Genomic DNA, 27,115 nt, shown 5'->3' on the forward strand with positions numbered 1-27,115 from the left:
TGTGGAATATGAAATATAGTTCATGTAATTTAAATGTAAGAAAAATGGCCATTTTCCACGATTAAGTTTGGCATGCTGGGTGTCATATGAACGCTGTGAGACGGTAGTATCGGGATGTGGTGTAATATTTTACGGCAAATGTTGTGTGGGCAATAGGTATCAAGTCCAGTGCATACATTGTGGAATATGAAAAACAGCTCATGTAATTTCAATTGTAATAAAAGGGTGAATTTCCACCACGAAATTGGCCATGCATGGTGTCAAATGAAAGCTCAGAGACTGTAGTTTCGGGATGTGGTGTAATATTTCACGGCAAATGATGTGTGGGCAATAGGCATCAAATCAAGTGCACAAATGGTAATATATGAAATATAGCTCATGTAAAGTAAATCTATAAAATATGGCCATTTTCCACGACGAAATTTGGCATGCAGGGTGTCATATGAAAGCTCAGAGACTGCAGTATCGGGATGTGGTGTAATATTTCACGGCAAATTATTTATGGGCTATAGGTATCAAATCTAGTGCATAAATTGTGGAATATGAAATATAGCTCATGTAAATTAAATCTATGAAATATGCCCATTTTCCACGACGAAATTGGCCATGCATGGTGTCAAATGAAAGCACAGAGACTGTAGTTTCGGGATGTGGTGTAATATTTCACGGCAAATGATGTATGGACCATAGGTATCAAATCTAGTGCATATACTGTGGAATATGAAATATAGTAATTTAAATGTAAGAAAAATGCTGCTGGGCATGCTGGGTGTCATATGAACGCTGTGAGACGGTAGTATCGGGATGTGGTGTAATATCTCACGGCAAATCATGTGTGAGCAATGGGTATCAAATCTAGTGCATAAATTGTAAAATATGAAATATAGCTCATGTAAAGAAGAAACAGAAAAGCCCCCCCAAAACAAGTGCAATATGAACCGATTTATTTGACAGAAAGCATGTTGTATCATTTACTTAAAGATTGGTCGACAATGGAGTCACCAGAAAAAAGGCTTTTATTCGTCTGTGAGGAGTAGCCTACATGTTCGTCTGCTACTAGGCAAATGCCAGTGTCATCGCGTATTTGCAGTCAGCGCTGCCCCCTGTCGGTAGAAAATTGTAATATTTAAGGTGGAATCGAAACTTAACTACACCGCATTCTGAATGTGCGGCCAACTTCAGCTTCGTGAGAACTCCCGAGTTTGTAGGCTAACTAGTAAACAGCATCAGTAACGTGCATCAATCGGGAATTCGCTAAATAAAAGAAAGTGGGTGCTTTACTTATTGATCAAAGAGACAATAGCTTACAAAGTGGTGTTTTTGTAACTTCAGTGTAGATTATTGTGATTCATTGCAACTTCAGCAAGGCTCTTCCCTACCTTCGAAAAATAGCTCCGTACAGCTGAAGTCCACTACAGTCTGCCTCAGTGAGAAACTTTCTCTATGTTCAGTCTTCTATCCTGATTGGCTGCATTCGTGCTAACTAACAAATCAGACGGTGTAGTGGGCGGGACAGTGTTCTTGACCACAGAGTAGCAAATGCAGGGAGTGAGAGACGCTTTACAGACAAAGTAGCGCGTTTCATTCTTTATCCATTTCAATATCGGCTTATCGATGGAAAAAATGGCCGATACCGATAATTATAAAAATGCTAAATATCGGCCCTAATAATCGGCCCGGCCGATAATTGGTCGACCCCTAATGTGTTTTATAGCGATGTGTGAAAGCAAGTGTTAAGAGGGTTACCCAAAACCTTCCATTAAGGTTGGCAGGTCTGACTCTGATTTATATGTCTAATGTTAACACTTCAAAACCTGTGTGCACTGTGCCTTCTTTGTTTCTGCGCTGGAGCTGATTTGCAAATACCACAGACTATTTGTTACTAGTTGGGTTTTTTTTTTGTTTAAAACATTCGAAAATAGCAACAGAATGTGAAGAAAGAAGCGTTCTGATGTAATATCAAAAATGCCTGTGTTCAGTGTTTCCAAGATGGCCACCAAAGTTAGCATGCTAAACTGGTAGCTCATAGCACCCTGTTCAGACCGTCCTATATATCCACTTTGTATATTAATGCAATACAATGCAAATCAATGGAAGAATGCCACTATGAATGTAATGGTGCATTCAGACAACTTAAATCCTACACACAGTCTCTTTCAATTCCAAAGGTCCAATCTTTTTTATTGACTTGTTACTCTGTGTCTGTTGTCTTTAGGTGTGTTATTTGGTTATTGTTATTGTGGCAAAATGAGTTGGTCAAGTTGGTCTGTGGCAAAATATGTACAGTATATGAATCTTTTCACAGGATTGCATTTTTTTTTGGTTTAGTAGTTTTATGCAGTGTAATCATACCAGATTTACTTTTCAACTCTTTTTTTTTAACATGTTTGAATATCAACAGGTAATTTTAGTTGCAACAAGAGTATACCCATATAAGGCCTTAGAAGATGTTTACTTCTCTCTGTAACACTGAAATCCTGTTTTACACATTTATTTACAAGTGCCACAGATTATTGCAATGCAAACAAAGATTCATCTCTGGGAAACAAAAACTGCCATAGACCTCTGAAGTTCGCCTACAAAAAAGCTGCCATCTTTGACATCCGGTATCTGGCGATTTTTCCTATGGGAAAATAACATGGGGATTTTGAATAATCGCACCTGTTAAAGTCTCGTGGGGAAGAAAAAGTCTGAAATGCAGACGTTTTCCTGAACACACTTTTGTCCTCTGCCTTCGAGTGGATACTGTGATCTCCGGTAAGTGAAGGCGGCACACTTAGATTTTTGCTACTCCAGAGCTAACTTGCAATGCAATTTGCCATAGGTAGTTAGCTTCAATTAACAACCGGATCTCCTTATATGGGCAAAGATGGCCGTTTTGGATCTTTTTTGTAGGCGAACTTCAGAGGTCTATTGTCTCTGATGTTTCTGGTTGTAGAACTCTTGGCTTGATTTTCACCCCCCCCCCCCCCCAAAAAAAAAAAAAAAAAAAAAATACAACTAAAGTAAACTTAGTGCAAATTATTATTTTTTAAGAAATTCTGCCAATTTGAACTTGAAGTATTGTTAAATGGTGCATTGTCACTTTAAGACTTTAAGAGAGTCTAAACGGTTCTCATAACGTCCTTTTGCCAGCTGTTGCTCACAAAGGATAAGGCTGATCCAACTCTAGCCTTTGTTTGCCACATTATCAGCACAATATTAAGATATTAATATTAGGATTGTTAGGAAATGACATGTAGGATTAGGATTGTTAGGAAAAACATGTAATGAGTTGTTGTTAGCGTGACATTTCTGTTTGCAGTTTGCCATTAAAAGTTCAGTATGAGCATGGTAGCCACCTAGCTATCTTAATGGAATATAGGTTATGTTTCAATCGTCATATGCTTAGCAAACGCTAGTCTGTTAACGTGAATATTTGCAAGCCTCCAAGCACAGACGTCAAATCCTACCAGTTACTTTTCACCATCCACTTATTTAACTACTGTCGCATCCCTTGACATGCCATCTCATTTTCCTCTTTCTTTTTCTATGTTTTGCCCCCGACAGCTTTTTTTTTGCTGTATCCATCTTTTTCCATAGACGAAAACTGCTCACTCAGCGCTCACGGCGCCCCCACTCCCTTTTTTATGTCAACATTCTATGATGGAATCTTATGAGATAGGGCGCCTACTCTAGCCTGTTAGTCCCTAAAATGTTATCTAACATTGAGGAAATGCAGAAATGATTTAGAAACGTACAACAGTAGCTACATATAGAATATACCAAATATATGATTATTATTATTTATTTTTTTACCATCGCTTTGGCGCCCCCACGGTGCTGCGCCCCTATGCGCCGCATATAGCGCATACCCACTTTTTGCGCCACTGTCTACAGTTTTGGTTTTTTTGCAGTGTACTCACCGAATGGGCAACTTGTGGTCTTAAAGAGATGATTGCTGAATGCAACAAAAATATTATGAGCTTGAAATCGCATAAAATCCCTGACTGCTCCATTAACTTTAATTTCACTGCTGGTTACACCCCTGGAAGTCAATGAAGCCTTTCCAGACCCACTCTCAATCTCACTTGAGAGATATGTGGTCTGGTGTCAACCAGGCTAGCCTACAGCACTTGTCACCAGCATAAAGCAAAGTAACATGTTGTTACATTACCATGACATTTGCCATCTTATGCCAGGCGCTGCAATCCAGACAGATCAGGACCTGAAGTAGGGCTGCACGATATTAGGAAAACATGCGATATGCGATAACATTATTGAGTATTGCGATAACGATATAACTTGCGATATTTAAATATTTAATGTTTTTCTCTATTCTACTTGCTGCTAACATAGACTGTAGGGTTGGGGGGAGGGGGGGTGTAAATGTATAATTACAGAAATAAATGTATAATTTACAATATACACAATATACATAAACAATATAAATATACTGCTCAAAAAAATTAAAGGGACACTTCAATCATACACTGGATTGGTGCTCTGACACTGTTTGGTTCTGAGCACAAGAAAAACTTTTAAGGCGAGTGTTTTATTTTGCAAGAACTGTCAGACATTCTGTGAATGTAGTTTGAGAATGGAGAGAAGGGTGTAAGGTTTCAAAAAATGGGTTTTAACAATTGTGAAAAACTGTAAGTGTTCCTTTAATTTTTTTGAGCAGTATATTATGTAGCCTAGGCTTTATATGGCCTGATGAAAGTGGACAGCTAAGATACCTACTGACTAGGCTATCGAAGTTGTGTGGAAGATGTGCTCCAAGAAAATCCTCGTAAAAGGCGGATAGACAGCCAATCTGAATACTTGTGCACCAACCAGCGGAATATTCCACATTGCCAGCCTTGGCTGGCCTAACAAAAAAGCTAGGCCTACTTAAGCTATATCGCGGCGGTCACACGCCCAGTCTAACCTCATACGCTGCGCATCCCACGTTATTAGGCTACCGTCATGCCGACTACGAGGGCAGCGGAAAGTGAAAGTAAGTGGCTGCGATCGCACAGTCCAGGCTAACGAAGTAGGCTAAACAACTTTTACAAATAACGAATCCTGATTACCTCTGCTGCTGTCTGGGGCTTTTGCTAAATGCAAATCATGAAATACAAGCCTTACAGTGAAAATAGATAGGCTATCTTCTGATCCTATAACAACAACGAAAGAAATTGTTTATTTTAACACGGTGGAAAAGGACACATTTGGCGCTGTGTTTGTAATACGTCGTCCTTTATAAAAACAAAATATTTCCATATAACAGACGTGCTTTTCCTTTAGTCACCAATTCCTCTTCACCTAAGTGTAGCCTACCTCGCTTGACTCACTATCTTCAGCCATCACGACTTAGCTCTTGCCTCAACACCTAAAACACCACACACCTAAACTGGTAGGGGGACGGGCTTCTAGGGCTGCATGACAGCATCGGTTTGGTAAAATATGTTGACATTCAGAATGTGAATACATCATAGACTGTAGGCAATGGAATGCGCACGGCACAGAAAATGTATGAAAATGTATCGAAAATTAAGGAAATTTTTGCGGTATGTCCATCGCAAGCGTTGATATCGCGATAGCGATAGATTTTAGTTATATCGTGCAGCCCTAACCTGAAGTAAGAACAGATAGCAGGGGCAAGGAAAATGATCATATTTATGTTAAAAACACTCCGGCTATATATTATACGCCCACCCACGTGAGAGTTTCTTCTGCAGGCGGCCCTAAAATAGCAGACCACCTGAAGTTCTATGTACTTGAGCCGGAAGTCTAAACCACTTGCGTATGCTACTTGACATGATAACAATGACTGTCCAGTTTATTCTCTGTGAGTATACCTTTTTAAAAATCCTGAAATTATAAATTATAAGTTGCATATGCTTGGGTAAATAAAATTAATAATATTTTTTTTTAAATTACAGTGCTTTCAGTTGTTGTGAATGTGTCTTTTCAGACTGGTACGGTCAGTTCAATAGCACTTTCTGTCTAAAATTATTTACATTGTTGTTGTCATTGCGATTGTTCTTGTTCTTATATTCTGTGTTTTGCGGATTTAGCGGATGTTAATCCAGCATGTATTTATGGAACCCAGACCCAAGCATTGGAGGGAGAAGATGTGAAATTCAAGTGCACACTTTCTGACTTGAAAAAAAACAAGGCCCATTCAATCATGTATCTGTGCAAAAATGGAATCGGGATGTACATAGAAGAATTCCGTCTTGGTGAAGTAGAAGTCTCCTTCAAACTCCTACACGTTAATGTATCTTACACTGGCAATTACAGCTGTGTGTACTCAAAGACCAAATACGACCCCAAACATGTCTCTTCAACAGACAAGAACGTCACCGTCATCACTTTAGGTAACGTAGCAAGTTTTATTGGTCAACTTTCTTACGATCAATCGGATCATGGAATCCAGGCATGTACCTGGAGAAAATAATTATTCTGAATAATAATTATGACAATATTATGAGTTTCATTTGATTTATTTGCAGTTGTTACATCTAAGCCTAGGCCTACATCAATGTTGAAGGAAGCTGTGCAGGCAGCCAACTCAAGTCTCAACACAAGTCTCTTTCTGTTACTTCTTCTTCTACCACTAGGGTGTTTGATAATGGTGGTTTGGTACTACTGGTACATTCTGAAGATATGTGAGTTGCCCCTGATTCTTTTGCCACCAGCACTCACTGTACCCTACACAACCAACAAGCACTATGTATAGCATGTCTATTAGGGGCTACTATAGGGTTACTAGTTGTTGTAGTACTAGTAGGAATTGTGTTGCCTTTCTCAAGTTTTCATTGGACTCAGTTGTAACTCACTAGAATGGCATTTCTGCTCTGTTGTGTCCATCATTTTAGCTTTGTTAGTGTGGTGGTAACATGACAGGAAATATGATCAAAATACTGGTCAAAAACAACCAGATAGCTCTTTGAGAGTACAGTCACGCCTGTCTATGACCAGATGTCTAAAAATGTTTAGGGTTTTGGTTTGGCTATATGCAACACCAACACACATAGGGGAGACCGGGGCTGGTTGTCTCACGGGTTGGTTGTCACATTGCTTATTCCAGGCACACTAGGTGATGCTGTGGTAAAATTTTGATATCAAAATGTTACCCTTTGATAGCTTACTCATTTGCACTAGGAATTTTGCTGAGCAGACACACAGCATTGAGGTGAGAAGACAATTTTTAAATTTCATGGGTCAGAGTAAATTTTCATGTTGGTGTTGTTTTTGTATTGAGAGCTTATAGGATATTAGTAGTTCAAAAACAAAACACTCATTAAAAAGCCAAAGGTAGTAGCTTTATTTTGAGTCATATTTTAGCTATCAAGTTAAAGCCATGTGGCAGCTAGGTTAACATCTTTGTCAAGAGGTCAGTTGGGGATGGTTGTCACATAGCTCGTGGGGTTGGTTGTCACATGTGTTTGTTGTCACTGAGACACAGTTGTCACTGTGTTTGCAACTTTGTTTGCAACTTACATGATAATAAAGAGGTTTTAGCTAATTCAATAACTGATCACCTCCTTTAATCCCATTGTTTAAACATAAGGGGCATTGATGACAACTATCATAGGGGTGGTATTCATATTAAAACTTATTTGCAGTTTCTAGCTTAAAAAACTAAAAAGTTACACATCATTTTTTAAGATCCCATTTTATCACTGAAATCCCATTGAAACTCTATAGGGACAACCAACCCCATACCCTGTGACAACCAACCCCGTGATGGGGTTGATTGTCACATTGTGTCAGAGTGTCTTTGATGGTTAATTGCTCCCTGTTACAATACATTCTAAAAGTAAAAATTATACACATTTAAAGCCAAGACCCCAAGCTTTCATTTCATGTAGGAATTACTGCTGAAAGAGTTTTTGAAGATGAGCAATTCATGCATGAGTAAAAATTGTGACAACCAACCCCGGTCTCCCCTACAATGTTCTTGGTCTATTTCAGGGGTAGGCAACCTGCAGCCCGAGGGCTACATGCAGCCCCTTAGCTCCTCTCTAGTGGCTCCCTGGCTTTCTCTAAAAATTGAAGTTATAAAATATTTCTAACAATTTGATATAGTCGTTATGTCCATATTAACAGTTAGTGAAAATATTAAACTGTACAATACAGCATATATGCAGAGTATGCCATATGCCTGAGGCTAATAAAGATATAGATCTTCAAACAGATTTCTTTTAAATGGTTCCGACATCTTCAGTTGGGCCGTAAAGGAGAATTCTGGCGATTTTTCACATAGATCTGTTTCTTGAGATCACCGAGTACTGTTGGTTCGGAAAAAAACGAAAACAATAGGTTCTACCTAGCTCGAGTTGCTGCAGCCAACAGCTAGAGAATTTTCATGACATGCCGTTTTTCTTCCCGTACTGGCAGTACTCTGTGACCTCGAGAAACCGAGATCTATGTGAAAAATCATCAGAATTCTTGATTAAGGGCCAACATAAGTTGGCCCAACTGATGTTAAGCAAGTTGCAATTCAGCAACCTCTCCACTAGAGGCTGGAGGCTGTACACACTGTAGCTTTAGACCAGGGGTGTCAAACATACGGCCCGCGGGCCGGATGCGGCCCGCTAGATGGTTTAATCCGGCCCAGACTTGTAGAGAATACATTTCTGACGATGTAAAAAAAAAAAAATCTCTAGCCCATTCCTGTGAGGAGTTATGAATTTTCAAAGAAATAACCGAAATGCTCAATTCAGCCGCTAGGCGCAGCCAAAAAACAAAAAAAAAGTTCGGAGTTGACTGGTCCTGTGCTGTCAGTTTGGCTACATTGTCGGGAGAAAAGCAGGCGTTGCGACAAAATTCAGAGACAAAGTGCAGTCTGCAAACGGAGGACAAGATGTTTGGCATTTTATTGTATTTTGCACCAGGAAGTGTTGTGTTGTAAAACACTAAACTTGGATCATGTTAAAGTGTGGTTGTGCAAACTGTAAATTTAATCAGGTCGCGAGGTCTGACTCACCGTCAGTTTGACTGTTTTCTTAGTGATAATGGCATTCTGTCTGGCTTACCATACCACGCTGTAGTACGGCGGTTAAGCCGAGGTGCCGTAGCCTACTCAAGCGTTTCTTTGAACTACGAGAGGAAATTGGACAGTTCTTGGAGAAAAAAGGCAGACCAGTAGCAATTTAAATGCCCGGAATGGGTGCAGGATCTGGCCTTTATGGTGGATAGCCTATTACACAGCACCGCCACCTAGCCTACAAAATTATTTGATCTGATGTAACCTAATCATATCAGTTGATCGTATTGCTCATGCACTGCTAACTTGTGTTTGTTAAATTCATTTTATTTTTCATACATTTGCACATTTACATTTTTAAGGCAGGATGTTAACTTTCTTCATAGCTCCCACTTGAGTTTAGAGTTGGTTCAGGTGGTCAGATGTAAACATGTAGGCCTATCCTCTCAACTATAAAAATAAACCAGTTGTTTATGAGAGTGAAATGCATTTTATTTCAATTTCATTGGCCTCTCTGGATAAATGTGTAATGATCTAATATATCCCTTGTGATTATGTAGGCTACAAATGTAGGCTGAAGGGTAAAGCATAGCCTACTGAAAAAACTAAGCTGGAGATTTGGAGTTGTCAAAGGATGTTTTGCTATTATTTCACTGGTCCGGCCCACTTGAGATCAGATGGGCTGTATGTGGCCCCTGAACCAAAATGAGTTTGACACCCCTGCTTTAGACACAAGAGGCCCTCCCTAGAGCTAGTGTTTTGGTTTGTTCTTTCTGTGCTACAAGATGGTGGCACAACATAGCACAACATAGCATGGTCCAAGGAGGGGGACCAGCTAAAAATGAGGGGTCATTTTAAGCTAGGCTAATGAAAACACAATAATTCATATGTATGGGTAGTTACATTAACTGCTTTTTCTCTCGTTTGACTGTAGGGTTTTATCGAAGGTACACAAAGCGGACCAGGTAGCTTCATCTCTTTTAGTCATTACACATAATAATCAACGCCATTTGAGCTCACTGATGAACTCTCCTCCTCTTTTGTGCTCTTTCTTTTCCTCTCATATTTTCTCTCACACACTCTTTGTACTTATCTCTCTCTCTTTCTCTCTCTCTTCATTTCCTCTTTTCCCCTTGCTTTTGTCTATGCATCTCTTTCTCTCTTGTCTTCTCTCTTCTTTCTATCTCTTGTTCTGTCTCTCTGTATAACACCAGAATTTATCGAGGCAATCGTGCCTCCCGTATAACCAGCCCATCAATTTCAGGTATATATTACAATTTTATCAAAACAATTAAGACCACATTATCTTCACTGTCTCACTGCACTATTGTGCAGCTAGCAAATTTTATTTATATTAAAAGTGTTTCAAATGTATAAAAATATGAACTTCACTACAGCGAGAACTCCACCTCCAAACTCTCCAATAAGGTATAGTACACTCACATTGTTTTTTAAATGCCGTTATACTGTATGTTTCCTTAGGATCTCAGATGTTTCTGACCATGTATTCTTATTTTGTAGCAATGAAGAATGCAACAACGGAATTGTATACGGTATGCACACACGTCTATGTTTTTTACTTTGACTTTGACTTGAATTTATTATGCTCTCTTGGTTATTCTAGTGAGCAGGTCTCTGCAAACTGTCTTCATCATGGTCACACAGAGTGGTTCCCACAAATATAGCCCTTTCGTCCACTGCACCTCCATGCACCACAACCATTTGCTAGAAGCTGAACCAGACCAATTATTCTTCTGTCAGTCATCTAATTTTGGTCTTGTGTATTTGTTTCACACAGCTAATGTCAAAGTAGAGCAGGCGCCTGAAGAGTCTACCTATGCAAACACGAGGAGCGACTGAGCCATATTCCAACCAATCAACGTGTTTCCCCAGGAAGTGAGGGGTGTACTTTAATTGGCTGTTCAGCTGAAATGTCAACAAAATTTTGCAGAATTGCAGACTGTAAACAGTGACTTTAAGGTGTGCAAGCTTTCCTGTCCTGTTTCATGTCATAGTGCCTGGTCACCTTTTTGCAGAATGTGAAAGTAAAAGGAACGTTGAAAGACGGCTAAAATGACCAGAATCAGCACTTACTGAGACCTTGAAATTATTTTTGCTCATACTGTTTTCCTTTATGAAAAAATGTTGCTTGTCTTTATATTTTGCCAGAGTTAAGCACTGTAATGGTTTTTTTCTAAATAGACCTTATGCACGGAAGGCTCTTTAGCCAGCTCATTTATTTCCGGTGGAGCATTAGCGGTGTTGTAATGGTTGTAACTTTTGTTATATTATGTTCCTTACATGTTCACTACGGCACTGAATATCTTGTTTGCCAAAAAAATTAACACACACATAAATCTTTCTACATCGTAACATGCTGATTCACTAGGTGCAACACCCAACTGTGTCTGTGTATACTAATTACATTAACAATAGTGGTGGCTACAACACACCTGGCTCCACTGGAAACAAATAAGTTGCCTGAAGAGCCTTCTGTGCAACCAGATTTTGATAAGTAGATGGATAAATCGATCGATCAATCGATAGATAGATAGATTAATAGATAGATAGATGTCCCCAGAGGGATACTCATACGGCAGAGTGGTTGTGGGTGTAAAACCGGGCAAAGAAACTGGAAATGGATCTAGGGGAAGTTGATTTGTAAGCGATATAAACAGTGTTATGCAATATATGTTTTGGATTATAATTCAAAAGTGCCATTTGTCTGTGTCAAATGAGTGAAATCAAATGGATTTCAAAAATCAAGATGGATTTTAGTTTAATAGTTTAAGTTTGTAAACCAAATGTTTAGGTCTAAAATTATTAACTGCTAGGCCTATTGTATTTTAAAGTTTTTTTAAATATAGGATGAAGGTGTTTTCTCAATCAGCTCTCATGACATTAAGATGATGAAAGTACTTTGATGGCTTGTTTCAACACATTATAACACTGCATTGTGTAATAATTTGACAAAATGTGGTAACTCCCACAGTTATAATAAGTTGTCCCACAATTGTAATAATCTGCCATATTTTGAAATAAACTGCTTGAACGTGATATGTAACAAATTTCCCCACATTTTTTTTAATAAGTTATTATATTTTGAGGTGGCTAATACAAAATGCGTTGCAAAAATAATCTGGTGCATTATGTAATAACCAACCAAAATTGCTCATTCTGTGAGTAGACGGTAAAAAAAGGCCTCTGTAGGCAGCCTAGGCTTCGTTTGTTTTCAGAAAGCTGGAAACAAGCAAAGTGGGGGCAGCCTGTCCCCCAAACAAAAACAAAAGTGTGGAGTTTCTCTGGAAATACTGAAGGGAGGGGTGAGCAACCTCTATCACCTGCCTCAGTCATTACAAGTCCCTTTTGATTGATTGATTAATCACCACTATGTGGATACTGTTTTTTAGAATTGATTTAGATTAAGTGTTAGTTAGTATAATTTGTATTTAGTATATTCTTTATCTTCTACTGTCCTTATTGCTTAGTTGTGTTTTTATATTATATTATATACTTTAATTACTTTTTCTGCTGTTAGTGAATGTGTGTGTGTTGTCTGTATGCTACTGAGACCTTGAATTTCCCCTGGGGATCAATAAAGTATCTATCTATCTATCTATCTATCTATCTATCTATCTATCTATTGTGTTTCATTTGGTCTTGGTCTGGGTTAAAATATAATGTATGTTGATAAGCGTCTGATAATAAATTGAAACACTCGCTGACTGTGCCTTTAAGAATTAGTGTTACCATACAATATATATTTAATGGAACATTTCATATTTAATTATGGTTATGTTTATGGGATTTGGTAGACGCTTTTGTCCAAAGCGAAATACAAATACAAAAAACAATATAATATTTAAAATTTAACAGCTACAGATTAGAATGTTGGTCAAACTATAAGGAGAATAGCAATAATAAACAACTATGTCAATTCAATCAATAGCCTATTTCTATTTGTGAGCTTAGTAGTTTAGTGTTGTATGTGCTGTTGTTATTACAGTGCATGAAAATCTTATTCTAACCAAAATTTCTGTGTCTAATTCAGCTTCAACAGTTTAACATAGAAACGTTGTTCAAACATTGTAACTTAAGTCTTGAAAAGGACACTTGAGCAATGTATTTTTCATTTTTGTAAACTTTATACTTTTTGAGAACAGAAAACCAGCTTATTTTCCCACATAGACTTTGCATTGGCACTATGACATCACAATGGGCTAATTAAATTGATTTGCACCTGTATCAACTGCCACCTGCTCAACTGATTGCACCTGTATCAACTGCTTTCTAGGCCAACTGTCTCTGTGCCTCTCCATTCTACAAGGATATAAGGCACATTCCATTCAACTTTTTATCCATCCATCTTCAAACCATTCACTCATCCACCCATTAAACTATCTATCAACATCCATTAAACAATCTGCCTATCAACATCCAATAAACTTTCTGTCTATCAACATCCATTACATTATCTACATTTACTGTAAACCTACCAACTCTGTCTCAGGCTTTAAGCATACAATCTGGCTCTCTTAAGACTACAGATCTCTACAACTGTTTCCTCTGCCCACAACTGTTTCAAAATAACAGTCTGCACTACAACAACTACATATTAAATAATTTAACCATTTAAACTACTTAACTTTTTAAATTGTTCAACCATTCCAACTGTCAGTTATCATCAACTATGACTCCCGCCAACTGTTTCAAAATAAGTCCTCACTAGCTAGTTAACATTGTTAGCATAGTTAACATAACTGCTAGCAAACATTAGCTAAATTAGCTAAGTAACATGTTAGCATAGTTAGCATAACTATTAGCAAACATTGCCTAAGTTTGCTAAGTAATACGGTTAGCATATTTAGCTTGTTTACATAGTTAGCTTTGTAGCTAAGTTAACTTTCATAACACTGTTAGCACACTGTTAGCATAGTTAGCTAATTAGCAACATTTATTAAAAATATTAACTTCAGCCATTACATTTTATGTCACTTACTGCAAACATCACCTAACCAACCGCTAGCTGTCTGTGTCCTGAATACACTGTAAAAAAACGGATCTCTGTGGACAGCCCAAGCTCCAAAAATGGCAACAAAAACAATCTCGGCAAACCTAGCCCATAAAAACATCACAAACTGTTCCAGCAAATCACAGACGAGATGCGCGTTTAGGAGAGTTTCAATTAAATGGGAGCAGCACGGGAGGGAGGGGCAGGAAGTAGCGAGCTAGCTCTCTGTTTTGTTTGAATGTCAACAGAAGTGACATTACCCAGCATCGCTTAGAGCACCTTTTACATTATTTTAGGCTACCTATGGATATAACTAGCCTGGATCCGCCCTCCTACGTACTTCCGCTCAATTTTTCTTCAGTAAGTCGTCTGGGTCTGCAGACTGGTCTGGGCAGATCCAATTGTTTTAAACTTCAACAGAGAGTACTTGCCTTCAAGGAAGATAACGCTTGGCAATGGAAAGTGGCCAGACTCAGTGTACATTCTGAAATGTTCGAGAGTCTGGTAGGACCAGGTTAGGATATAACATCAAGCTGGTGAAAAATTAGTAGCCTACCTGCAGTAAAAAACAAGCATTTCCGATAAACATTCTCAGGTTTATTTAGGCTTCAAGAAGAAATAGGAATCACATTTCACCTGAAAATCATCCTACTGTATGAACACACAAGTCACAGTGAAACGGGAGCAGCATGGGATGGAGGGGGAGGATGTACAGTAGCGAGCTAGCTCTCTGTGTACTGTATATATTATGGTTTTATATGAAAAAATCATGAAACAGGTTCCCCTGCTTGAATACTAATTTATATTTACATTTCTCCCACTATAGCAAATAGATGCCCATCAAATGTGTCATTTCAAAGAGGTATGTCAATAACACCACATTTGCTTTTGCTGTGGACTGAATGCTACCAGGCTGAATCATTTAACTCTTTGTTTTTATTCCAGTAAACACTGCCGGTTTTCAACCAGCAAACATAACCATGAGAAAAACTACTGTATATGATGGGGATGCTTTGGAGTTGACCTGCAATATTCCAGCCTCTATAAAACCTGCTATCCCGAAACAAATGTACCTTTGCAGGAATGGAGTTGCCTTTAAAATGACTTTATTGACCTCTGATGAAGCTCATTTTGAAATTCCCCATGTTAAAAGAAATGACTCTGGCTTCTATAGTTGTGTGTTCTCAAAAAGGAAAATCGATGTCAGCAAGGTGATATCAACAAGCAAAAAATCGATCTATATCCATGTTGATGGTAAATATTGAAATTCAAATTTCAATGTTGTTCAGTTTGTACTGTATAAAGCTAAGTAGTTTTCTGTTTATTAGGAGTCCAAGCAAAATCTGCTGAATCCCTAATGCATTTTGTGAGGAGTATAGTTGTTTTTCGTTTCCTGCCAGTTGGGCAGCAAAAATTGTCCCACAGGCAACAAACTTGGGCTACATCCTCACTACTCTGTTTTTTTAAAACATTGTTTCTTTTTTAAATACACTCTCTGTCCACATTTTCAACCTATGGTGGGACACCTGAAGCGCCAATCACATATGACCAATCACGCAATTCTCAGCAATGTAAAATGCATAATTTAACTGCACTACAGATACTACCATGTAAACGGCAAGAATTGTAGATCTTGGATTTCGGTCTCCATGTTTCACTCGCCACTGGCAGACTAGTAGTGGAGGCCGAAGTGAGTCTTAGAGACACATTAGACTGACAAGATGTTTGCGAATTCACTGTCCACACGAAAATGCAAAGCTTGCGTTTTTTAATTTTCATGGCAAATGCAGCCCTTTCAAATCGTTCTGTTTCAGGAGCTCGAAAATGTCGGAGTGTGGATGATAGATGTAAACTAAACAAAAATCTTTCGATTCAAATAAAAACATAATAGTGTGGAACTACTCTTGATAAATGGGTTCTTAGCCATGCAATGATCTGGCAAATTGTCAAATTACCTTGCCACAGCTCTGGGGGGCAAAAAAAGCACATTTATGTCAGAGCTGTATAGAGAGTTTGGCCAACTCAAAATCATGGGCCCCATGTTGGGGACCACTGTCAGATGATGACAGCGTAACCCTATGGGGCGAATATGCTATGATGAAATAAATTGCTTATTTTCACCAATAACAGCCATATAAATGTTATTATCAACGTTTGTCTATATCTAAAAGGCCCTTACAGAAATATTTCAGTGTATATTTACCTTATATATCTTAAATTGGCTTGTAAAATCCCCATTGTAGTGAGTGACACCATCGCCTAATCAGTCTTGGAGCAGTGTTTACTTTTATTTTCCTATTCAGTCTCCTGACGTAACCTTTCGTAGTTCATCCATCGCCGAGGACAGGTAAAGCGTACTCGATGGTAAATTGTAACTGTAATTCTTATTGCATTGTTAGTAACGTTAAGGTATTATCATTATAATTAACAGACATTGATAAACCCTCCCCAACATAGACTAAGACATTATGTGATTCTGATGATTCTGATCTGATTGTTATTTGTAAGACCTAGGCCAACAAGCATGGTATACAATAAGTATTACTATACTTTTCCTATGTAATTTATTATCATAATGAAAATAAAAAATGTTTTACTACTTTTTGGGTCATGAGGGAACTTGTGCAATTGTTTCCCGCTTCCTGGTCTTGCACTGCAAGCCAAATGTGCAAAAGTTGAGCATTTCGTTAATAATTTATGTTATTTTTGTAATAATTTAGCATATTTTTCCACTATTCATTGCACTATGTCAATGAGGATCTGATGAATGTTGGTGTCGTCCACAAACCACATGACCACCTAAGAACCAATTGCATAACAGGATAGCTCAGACCATTCGGTTCCCTAGTTGGCCAAATTCTCTCTATATATGGCTCTGATATATGTTTTGGGTCATCAATTTTTGAAAAATTCTTCTTTTCCCTCTATTTGGAAGTACCTGAATCAAATCTCTCAAAATTTGGTACACATCATTTATAGACCATGTCAACAAAAAAACATATTTGTTTGACTGGTTGAGCAGTTTTCAAGGATTATGGTTATTAGGGTATGGCCCATAATGATTTATTGCTAATATCTTCGGATTTATTTTAAACTAGGTAGCCACTTCAACATTCTGTGGATGCACACATTTCTTCCGTCCATAGAGGGCGCTGCTACAACTGCCACATGTCAATATCTCATGAACCGCTCAACATAATAACGTAAAATTTGGCACACTTATACATGGCCTCATTTGAAAACATTTCTTGAATTGCCAGTTGGCTCACGATAAAATCACAGCCAACAGCCATTCAAATTTTACCAGTCTATATCTGCCATCAGTGGTGGAGGAAGTACTGAAACTCTGTACTTAAAGGGGTGGTTAAGGATTTGGACATAGGACCTCATTTCCAAGTTAGCAAGTCTGATATTTATCAGTGGAGACCGTTTTCAGCATGTTTCATCCAGTCCTTCTAGTTGCAGAGTTGGCAGGTGCTAGGCTAACGCAAGTCATCAGTATGTGTTAGCCTGCCACTAAAAACAGTCTTACCCACTCCAACAGTAGCTACCCGAGGCAAATAAATAATAACGTCAGACTATCGATGTAAATGTCTGGAAGGGGATGCTACAATGCTACAAAAACACAAGTCAATATCTCAAGAACTGCTTCACCTGCAAATGTAAAATTAGGAGTGCTTATCCCATATCACATTTCCTAAACTGCAGATACCTTTTATCAAAAGTTGTACTTGTCAAATAGTTGAGAACCTCTGATATAAAGTACCATTTGTTGGTGTCAAATTAGTCAAATGCTAAATAAAAATACCTTTCATCACGTGTTGAACTTGTCAAATTGTTCAACCATTTTCCTCTCTGGGCCACTTCATCCAAACTACTTGGACCCCATTGATTGCTGCCAGAGGTTATTTGATTAACCTGCTTGTCACATTAACCAAAGCATTCATTCCCATTCAATACTCTACTAATGCTTCATGCCTCTTTAGCCTCCCCACTGAAGAAGCTAATTTTATTTTCTTTGGCGTTTCTGGTTGACTTCTTGGTGCTGTTGACATTAGTTGGACTGTGTTTCTACAAAATAGCCCTGACCAGAGGTAAGTTCTTCACAGGCTTTTACTGCATTTGTATCATATTACAGAAATGAAATGAATGACAGCACACTTAAAATAATGTTTTTGCTATATCACAGGAAAGCAGGACAATTTCAGAAAAAGGTAAAATGAAACAAAATCAACATTTTATTTCAGTGACTTGAGAAACAATGCATGATATAAAAGACTCTTACTTGAACTGAATTTACATAATTATTAACTTCCCTATGTTTTCTTCACAGCACAAGTCAAGAAGTAACTTACTGTGAAATAAATTTCCCAGGTATTTTCAATTGCCTCTTACTGTGTATTTATTTCCACCATATTGAGTTCAAAGTGTGTTGCTCTTTCCCCCTCAACATTTTAACATCTTTCTCTTTGTAGATAAAAAAAACATCAAATGTTCATGTGTGAGTATTGTCTTGCTAATCACTGCACTATACAACAATATACTTTTTCACATACATTTTATTTTTAAAATTCATATTTCACTGACATCATGTACACTATTAATTTTAACAGCAGAGAAAGCAGAGTTCTCTACAGCAGTATAAAAGTCAGAGGTGAGTTTAGGTACTTTTGACCTTTACGGTAAAAGGGGTTGTCAGCTATATCTATAGATGTAGGCCTTGTGGTGATACAATTCAGGTCAGGCCAGGAAGTGGAACATCTAATGTTCAGTTTCACTTTCACCATACACAATTGGTCTGAGTATGGGCATGGTTTACATATGACTACCAAAAATACGTTTGAATTTTAATACTATTATTCATGATATGAATTTTATTTTGTAAACTTTCTTGAACAATAATACAGTTGAAAAAGGGGGAGGAATCTGCACAATGTCTGACAAGTGGCAGAAGACAGCATGGGTTATTTCTGAACTATGTTAACTGAAAGCAAACAAACAAAAAATAATGTTTACTGTATGGATCTCTCCAATGCACACTCCCTAATCCAGGTCCTAGGAGGCACAGCAAGAAATCAAGACAAGATCTATGGATATAAGATTAGACTGAATTGTTAAGCTTCACATGCTTCTTCACATATCTTCTGCAACTATAAGAGATATAGTTTGGATCAGGAAATGTTTATTTTGGTTTGCTTGCTTATTTGTTTATCTTTCAATTGATGCATCATTTAAGTAATTAACATATATTTGTATTACGCTTCCTACTGTTTCTAAATAAGATTGATGAGCTTCTTGGATATATGGTTTGTATAATGTAATAATCAGTGTTGGGAGTAATGCATTAAAAGAGTAATGTAATTACAGTAATGCATTGCTTTTTGCTGTAATGCAGTAATGTAAGGCATTACCAATACAATTTCAGTAATATTTTACTCGGTACAATTCTCAGTAACTGAAGTTACTTTGCTTTTTAATCAAAAATTGAGAAATGCTCAATTGGCACCAGAGAAGATTATCCAAGAATTAAAAAAAGTCATCTATGCTGGTCCTGGAATTTGATTGCCTTGTTTAGATTACTGTACAGTAGAAAGGGAATTTGAGTTATCTCTGCCAGTCATGCAACAGATCAAACATGGTTAGGCTATACTTCTCATTTCAAGCAGTGAGAATATCTAAAATGTTGCTTTTACAGACAAAGATCGTAGTCATTATTCTCAAACTATTTGCATTAAGTCTACACCACTGTAAGTGGAAAGAAAGGCAACCAGCAATGATGAGAACCATTTAAAGTCAACATACAATTTCACTATGGCTATATTTTACTATATTAAGTTGTGAGTGACCTTTGGCCTTTGGGGCCTACATTGTCCCATGAGCCATAACTGCAACCATTATATTGTTCTTTTGTTAGCCTTAAGCCTAGCTCAGTCATTATGCCATACCACATCACCTTCTGCCGTGTAATAAGCCGCATTGAACATATGAAGATCTATTGAGAACACCAAATCCATGTTTCCTATTATTTTGGTGAAAGTAATGTTAACGTAGTATAATGCCTTACAATTCAAAGACAGTAATATTGTAATGTAACAAATTACTTTGAGATGACAGTAACAAGTAATAAATAATGCATTACGCTTTTGAAGTAACTTGCCCAACACTGGTAATAATATAATAAACAATGACTTCTCATCGACATGAAATAAAACTTTGCCTGTCAAGTTTTTCATACAAATAAGGTGCACAGAAACACAACAGATAGCAAGTATAGAATTCAGGTGGCAAATTTTCTTCATATTGAAGTAAACGTATGCTTTTACCCAAAGAAACAAAGATTCGCAACGGTGGGCTTGGGAATCAGACCCAAGCAAACTGATTGTCAGGTAGCAATGTTACTGCAGCCCCATCACACCCACAGATTTATAAAACATCTTGATATTATAGAACTGTAAAACAGAAGACAGAACATGGATTATGGTTATCTTCATGCCAATGTCCTCATCTCACTCAATGTTGGAGAATGTATGCTCAAAGAGTCATTTCTTTACAGTCCTTATTTGGGGAAATAAAATGAAAGAAATAGCACCATAATATAACTACAAAAGATGCATAAAATCACTTCTAGGACACTAGTAAGATATATATGAACACCAAAAATCACACATTTACAAATTAATTGATATTATTAAGACATTTCTTTTTAGCAAAGCTTTTGGTCCCCTTTAGATGTTTTTTTCTTTTTCCTTAAACATATTTTTTTGTTTTTAACCTGTAGCACTTTGAGATCTATGATGAAAAGTGCATTATAAATAAAATGTATTATTATTATTATTATTATTATTATTATTATTATTATTACCTCAGTTCACCAAACAAAGACTTTCTGTCACACCACACAGGCTAAATGTTTTCTCAGCATGAATGTCATCAGAAAGTTGAGCTGTTGCAGATGAGTTTTTTTTTTTTTTTTTTAAAGAATCCACGTTTATAATAATTATAGTAGCCTATGTGGTCACATTCTGTTTTAAAAATGAAACCTGTTTGTGTCAAACATGTTTCTGTCCTTATGTACTCTAAGGGGAGGCTCACATTCACCCAATTTGAGTGGGGGTGACTGGTTGTGTTTTCTTTCAGAGAACCAAGGTGATATTCATAACATTGTTTTAAGCAGAATGTAAATGTATCAGTAAATCTATCAGTTTCTCACTCTGCAATCTCACAAGCAGCTGACATAGCTTTAACCTACTGACAGAAAAAAGAAAACCCTATGGAAGTTCTAATGTTCCCAAGTTCCACTTGCATTAGCATATTCTTCTAAAACTAAGCAGCAAAGAACATTCCATTTGACATTAATAAGAATGAGAAACCCACATTGCTGAAGATGTGTGAATGGCTGCATCCTGCTAAGTAGGCCTATGTGCAGAAGCGCTCAGCACCAGACAAAATGTAGCCTTATGTGCCGGAGCTGAGCCCTGGACAGCCCTGGCCAAATTTAGCCACCTGCATCATATGTGGTCTGTGTGTGTGGCTACATACAAATTGAGACACACACAGTTGCTCAGAATCGCTAAGTGACTAGACAAAAAAAAAAAGTGACAAAAATGTAATCCATCAGAATAGACTAGTGGCTTACACAACTATAGACAGATAGGCTGCAGTAGAGTTGAAACATTTATGTTTCGTCCTTCAGACAGTTAATTTAGTGAAGACAATGACAAACACATTGTCACATATGGCATATGTGTACTGTTTTACTTGACCACATCGAAAGAGAAAGAAAGATAGAGATTGAGATAGGCTGTCATTGAGACAAAAAGGGAGAGGGGGGGGGCGGAGAGAGGGAGGGAGGGACAGACAGCAATACAGAGAAAGCGAGCTAGCTGCTAGTTACATTAGGAGAGAGAAAGAAAATAGATGTGTGTAGCTCCCTTGATAGAAAATGTACTGTATTCAATGTTCAGTCAAATTGCCCAAAAAGACACCTGACACTCTCAAACTAATGCCTTTACTGTGTGCTATCCTTTCTTTAACCAGATCTTTATTTAAATTGAGGAAAACAAACAACTCATTGAAAGTGGTTTAGATTGTTTAGACTGTTAATTTCAAGTCATGAAAAAAATAATTCAAATATAGCTGGATTAACACTATCTTACACACACACATATATTAAGACCTTTCTTAAAACAGTCAGTGGATTGTGGTGCCCTCAAGGTGTCCGGGAGGGCATGCCACAGACGTGGGGCAGCAGCACAGGAAGCCCTATCTCCCAGGTTTGAGTGAGTTGAGCGGAGGGAGCGTGTTGTTTTGTGGGTTGATAATTTCTTTGAGGTGGGGGGGGGGGGGCGGCATGTCCATGGATGCATTGGTGAGTTAGGAGGGAAACCTTGAACTCAATCCTGGTGGAGACGGGAAGCCAGTGGAGTGAGTGGAGAATGGAGGTAATGTGCTCATGTTTCCGCACTCTTATCAGGATCCTAGCTGCAGAGTTTTGGATGTACTGAAGCCTCTGCAGACTCTTGCTAGGGATCCCAATGAGAAGTGCGTTACAGTAGTCCAGTCTGGAGGAGACAAAGGCATGAACCAGCTTTTCAGCATCTGAGAGAGAAAGAATGGGGCGGAGTTTAGAAATGTTACGGAGGTGGTAGAATGAGGTCTTGAAGAGGTGATTTATATGGGCTTCAAAAGTGAGTTGGGAGTCCATTTTTCCACCAAGATTTGTGACTGTTGATGAGAGGGGAATGTTGGAGCCAGAAAAGGTGATGCTGGTTATGGATAATAATTTGGTCTGGTGAGGAGTGCCAATCAGTATGGCTTCGGTTTTAGAGCTGTTTAGTTGGAGGAGGTTGTGCTCCATCCACACCTTTATCTCCTCCAGACAGGTGGTGAGTTTTGATGGGGATGACTGTGAGGATGGGGTTGCAGCTGTGGCATTTACATAGAGCTGTGTGTCATCAGCATAGCAGTGGAATGAAATTTTGTGACGGCTGATGATTTGGCCAAGGGGTGTGAGGTAGAGGATGAAGAGGAGGGGGCCAAGGACTTACCCCTGGGGGACACCGCAGGTGACTGTGTGTGGATTTGATTTGGAGTGACCCAGGGAGATGTATTCTGTCCGGTTTGTGAGGTATGAGGTACATATCATCTCCCTTGAGGCCGGCTACAGACTGTGTTCCACATAAATCGTAGTGTAGCCTAGGCTATCACTACTTGTAAGCTCATATCTGATATCAGTTTAAGAATGTATGATTTATGTTGTAAGGGAAAATAAAACAAATAAATAACAGATAACTTTACACACAATTTATTTGTTTAAACTATGGTATGAGTCAGAAAGAATGTTTAAACTATGGTATGAGTCAGAAAGCACATACTTTCGCTCAGTTTCACTTTCATTATCATTGCAAGAAAATACTTTGTTTGAGGTGCCCCCAAGTTGGATAGTTTCCAAAATATTGCAACCTTGGCTTAGGCTTCTCCATCAAATTGCTACTACAAGCAGACACACAAGTCTAGACAGCAGTGTACACTAACCTTTGCCGGATATCCACTTGCCTTCTGCGTGACAGCTTGGTTATCATTCATCAGGTATAGTTCGAGTACAACAAATGGCAGCTGTTGAATGTGCAGAGAGTTGCAGAGAGTGTATTTTGTCCAGTTCACCTATAAGCCGAGGTGGATCAGTTGTAATTGTAACAGGGACAGTGCACAAAAAACATTATTAGATGTCTTGTGCTAGGTTGTTGCAAATTGCTAGTTTCCGCTTGTAGTCTCTGGGCAGGTAGATGGTGCAATAAAATACAGAGAGTATTTACAGTATACAGTACAGATACAAAAAGTCATACAAATCTACAGACATTATTGTCCCCCTATCCCGCCTGGAAAATCCAGACCCTGGTAATCTAGAAAGATTAAGGGTCTGTAATGGCCCAACTCCCAGGGCGGCACCAAGCATGCATTTGAAAATCTCACTGCACACAATTGGATAACACTAGACCAATGTTTACTCTGAATGATTCCGGACTTCGACGCAATTGGATAACACTACGGCCAATTTTTACTGACCTCCAACGTTGCAGCGCTGTCGTCATCAGTTTAGCTCGCCTCTGAATGTGATAGCTAAAAATGTGATGGATTCTTTTCTTTTCAAAATCATTCAGAAAATGATCCCTAACAATATCGTTCTTCATTTTTTTAGTTATAGTTTATATTTTCTAGATACAGAAAGACAACCATCAGTGCAGCTCAATGCCTGGTTTCTTCCACACATGCCGTTGGTAATTGTGACCAATTAGTTCGTTCAATTTTCGTTTCATCAGACCATAGGATTTTACATGGTCTGAGGGTCAATCAGATGCTTTTTGGCAAACTCCAGGCAAAAAATGGCTTCTGTCTGGCCACTTTACCATAAATTCCTGGTTTTTGGAGTGCTGCACTGATGGTTGTCCTTCAGTACGCTTCTTTCATCTTCACAAAGGAACTCGGGATCTCATTCATAGTGACCATTGGGTCCTCGATTACTGTCTAATCAAGGCCATCTGTCCCGGATTACTCAGTTTGACTGGGCAGCCAGATCAAGAAGGCTGTTGGTTGTTCCAAATCTTTTCCAATTGAGAATGCCCATGCCTTCCGCCGGCCCTGATTAGACACACTGGTTTTTAAATACGCCTACAAGAAATATTCCAGCAGACCATATTTAGAAGCTATAACAAAATATAGAACATAATACTGTAGATATCTCAGAAATATATAACTTAAGAGATGCAAAACATTTTAGCAGACAGCAACTAAAACTTACAACTACACTCCTCTATTTCCTCCATGAACCAGGCGTGTGTGGACTAGATATGTCTGCATCATCAGGTAAAATGCACCACTTTAAAGATAATATTTATCCCCAAAATATAAAGAGTGTACCACTTACTCTTATGCAGAAATTATGCAACACTGTTAGTTTTGTACGCTCACCAAAATAACATTTAACACCTATGACTACAAAACAATAGTAACTAATTTAGAAATTATTTTACACCAATAGATTTAGACAACAACTCACGGTTGTTGTCTAAATTGTCTCATTTAATTTCAAACCTGTCAAGACAGTGTCAAAAAAGCATTACAATGTTTGGATAAAATCCACAATCTAGTTTGAAACAATACAGCTGACATTCATAAAAAGCAATATACTAAAGGCATTACATTTGTTCTTCATTGTTACAATTCATGAATGGATTTAAATAATCATGTCTAAACATCAGTAAGTTCTGGCAAAATATAAAAACATGTATACGTACTGGACTGGTGTAATTATGTGATTGTGTACAGTGCTCTGGGGTAGTGTATCCACATCTCAACACCTTCCGTGGCCAAAAGACGACATGTGAATACATCGTGCCAATCATGTGATGTGTTGTGAATACACAGTACCAATCATGTGTTGTGATCTCGCCGCTGGAGCGAGGCCGGTGTTGTGAAGCCTTGCACACGCACAGTTCTGCCCGAAATAGATGCCCGATAAGGGCCCAAAATGTGTTGCAATATGGCCGCAGAGTGGAGGGACTTGCCTAAAGGACTTTGGTGCATCATAAAGTGGTGTTTGGGAATCAAGAGTCCAACATGGGTGTCTTGGTGAGGTTCTTGGATCCTTTAATGATTTCTGGCTTCAGAAAAATTCCCCACTTCTATAAATTGAGAGGAAATATCTTCTCCAAACAGTAGCTGGAAGTCCTGCAGCACCTACAATCACCACCATGACAGACAAAACAAGAGTTAAGTCAAAACAAGGTCATTTGAAATAATAATACACTGATCAAATGTTTTATACATCACTTAATAGTTTAAAATGTTCTAATACACGTCTACATTTACTGGCTGCTGTCAAAAATGCATTGTTTTACCTCTTGTAATTCCTGATTCTTTGACAGGAAAAAAGAAAAAGGTATCAAATTTTAATTGTAGATATTCATATAATTTAGGACCTTACCTTGCTCCAGAAATCCTGATTAGAAAAGTCCATCATCCAGCTTCATCCAGTCCACCACTTCTTTCTTGATATCCTTTTTAAAAAAAAAAAAATGGAGACGTTAACACATTTAAAAAAGAAACCTTCGTGCAAACGGCAAGTTAAAACTTGACCAGCGGTTATATTGACCTGTATTGACAACACAAACTTCAAATTAACTTAGTGATGGTGGGGGTGAATGCTAACTTTTAACTGAAAAGTTCGTTGGCTTTGATATAAGATTGACGGTGAGCTAACTAACGTTATGCTAGCGTGCTACCTTAAGTTAAAATAACCTGGAAACTTCACAGTAGGCTAGCTTCGTTAACCCAGTCTCTTACAAAAAAGTAAAACATGACCAATGCTTATATTTACCAGTATTTGACGGCACAAACGTCAAATTAATTCAATCATGGCGAGCGAATCCCAACATTTATCAGAAAAAGAGTTTGGTCAGATTTGATATGGCGTGCTAAAATTTGCTAGTGCGCTAACATTAAAGTTAAGCTAGTTCTAACGTTAGTAACGTTAACGCGGGAATTCCACCTCGTGAACCCAATAAATCCTTAGCACAAACATTAAGTTTAAACATGCACGACATGTTAAAAGAAAGTTACAAATGCTGGGCAAAGAAAACTCTTCAGACAAACTACATCTTGCATTTCACCTTACCTTTCTTTCGCCGAAGTCAGGCAGCCATTGTTCTCAGGCGACTTACAGTTTTTCTCAGTCGCTTTGGTGCTTTTTTCAGATCAGGATGAAAATTCTCATAACTATTAGTTCAACCTCCACAACATTTAGTCATTTGTGCACATCATAGTAGCAATTTCTCCTTCCTCTGAACAAATTGCAAATGCTTTTGGACATGTATCAGTTGCTTTCATACAATTCTCTGCTGTTTTTTAACATTATCATTTGCTTATGTCATGTCAGTCAAAATGAACTATACTTATGGGTACTGAATAGTCGTTCCCAATAAAACTAATAGTCTTCATTTCATTGCTTGAGTCATTACATACAAAATTGGTGAACTAGTTATCAAATTCTATCACAATACTGTAGAATTGCAAAGAGCATACAGTAAAAATGTACGTATTCAGTGTCTTGTACTCACTTACTCCCCTAACTACAGCAATGTGTAACT

The 27,115-nt window shown here is 38.0% G+C and overlaps 1 protein-coding gene across 1 annotated transcript; it reads left to right on the top strand.

Moving 5' to 3' along the window:
• Positions 1-4,626: 4,626 nt before the first annotated feature.
• On the top strand, positions 4,627-12,016 carry LOC143126248 (uncharacterized). The gene is made up of 10 exons (XM_076288153.1): positions 4,627-5,429; positions 5,718-5,812; positions 5,907-5,942; positions 6,042-6,344; positions 6,480-6,635; positions 9,894-9,924; positions 10,174-10,223; positions 10,357-10,387; positions 10,481-10,512; positions 10,758-12,016. The coding sequence occupies exons 2-10, from the start codon at positions 5,770-5,772 to the stop codon at positions 10,817-10,819; spliced, it is 744 nt and encodes a 247-aa protein (XP_076144268.1). The 5' UTR covers positions 4,627-5,429; positions 5,718-5,769; the 3' UTR covers positions 10,820-12,016.
• Positions 12,017-27,115: the final 15,099 nt, after the last annotated feature.

The sequence above is a fragment of the Alosa pseudoharengus genome, unplaced genomic scaffold, assembly GCF_046254945.1.
Source record: "Alosa pseudoharengus isolate Yale_2024_CS ecotype anadromous, Long Island Sound unplaced genomic scaffold, YU_APseudo_1.1 YU_APseudo_1.1_scf_16, whole genome shotgun sequence".
Classification (NCBI taxonomy): domain Eukaryota; kingdom Metazoa; phylum Chordata; class Actinopteri; order Clupeiformes; family Clupeidae; genus Alosa; species Alosa pseudoharengus.

Coding starts and splice junctions, on each gene's coding strand:
- LOC143126248 (XM_076288153.1), top strand. CDS start 5,770: ATGCTACTTGACATGATAACAATGACTGTCCAGTTTATTCTCT. Junction 5,943..6,041: donor GAATGTGTCTTTTCAGACTG/GTACGGTCAGTT, acceptor TTGCGGATTTAG/CGGATGTTAATCCAGCATGT. Junction 10,224..10,356: donor AACCAGCCCATCAATTTCAG/GTATATATTACA, acceptor ACTTCACTACAG/CGAGAACTCCACCTCCAAAC.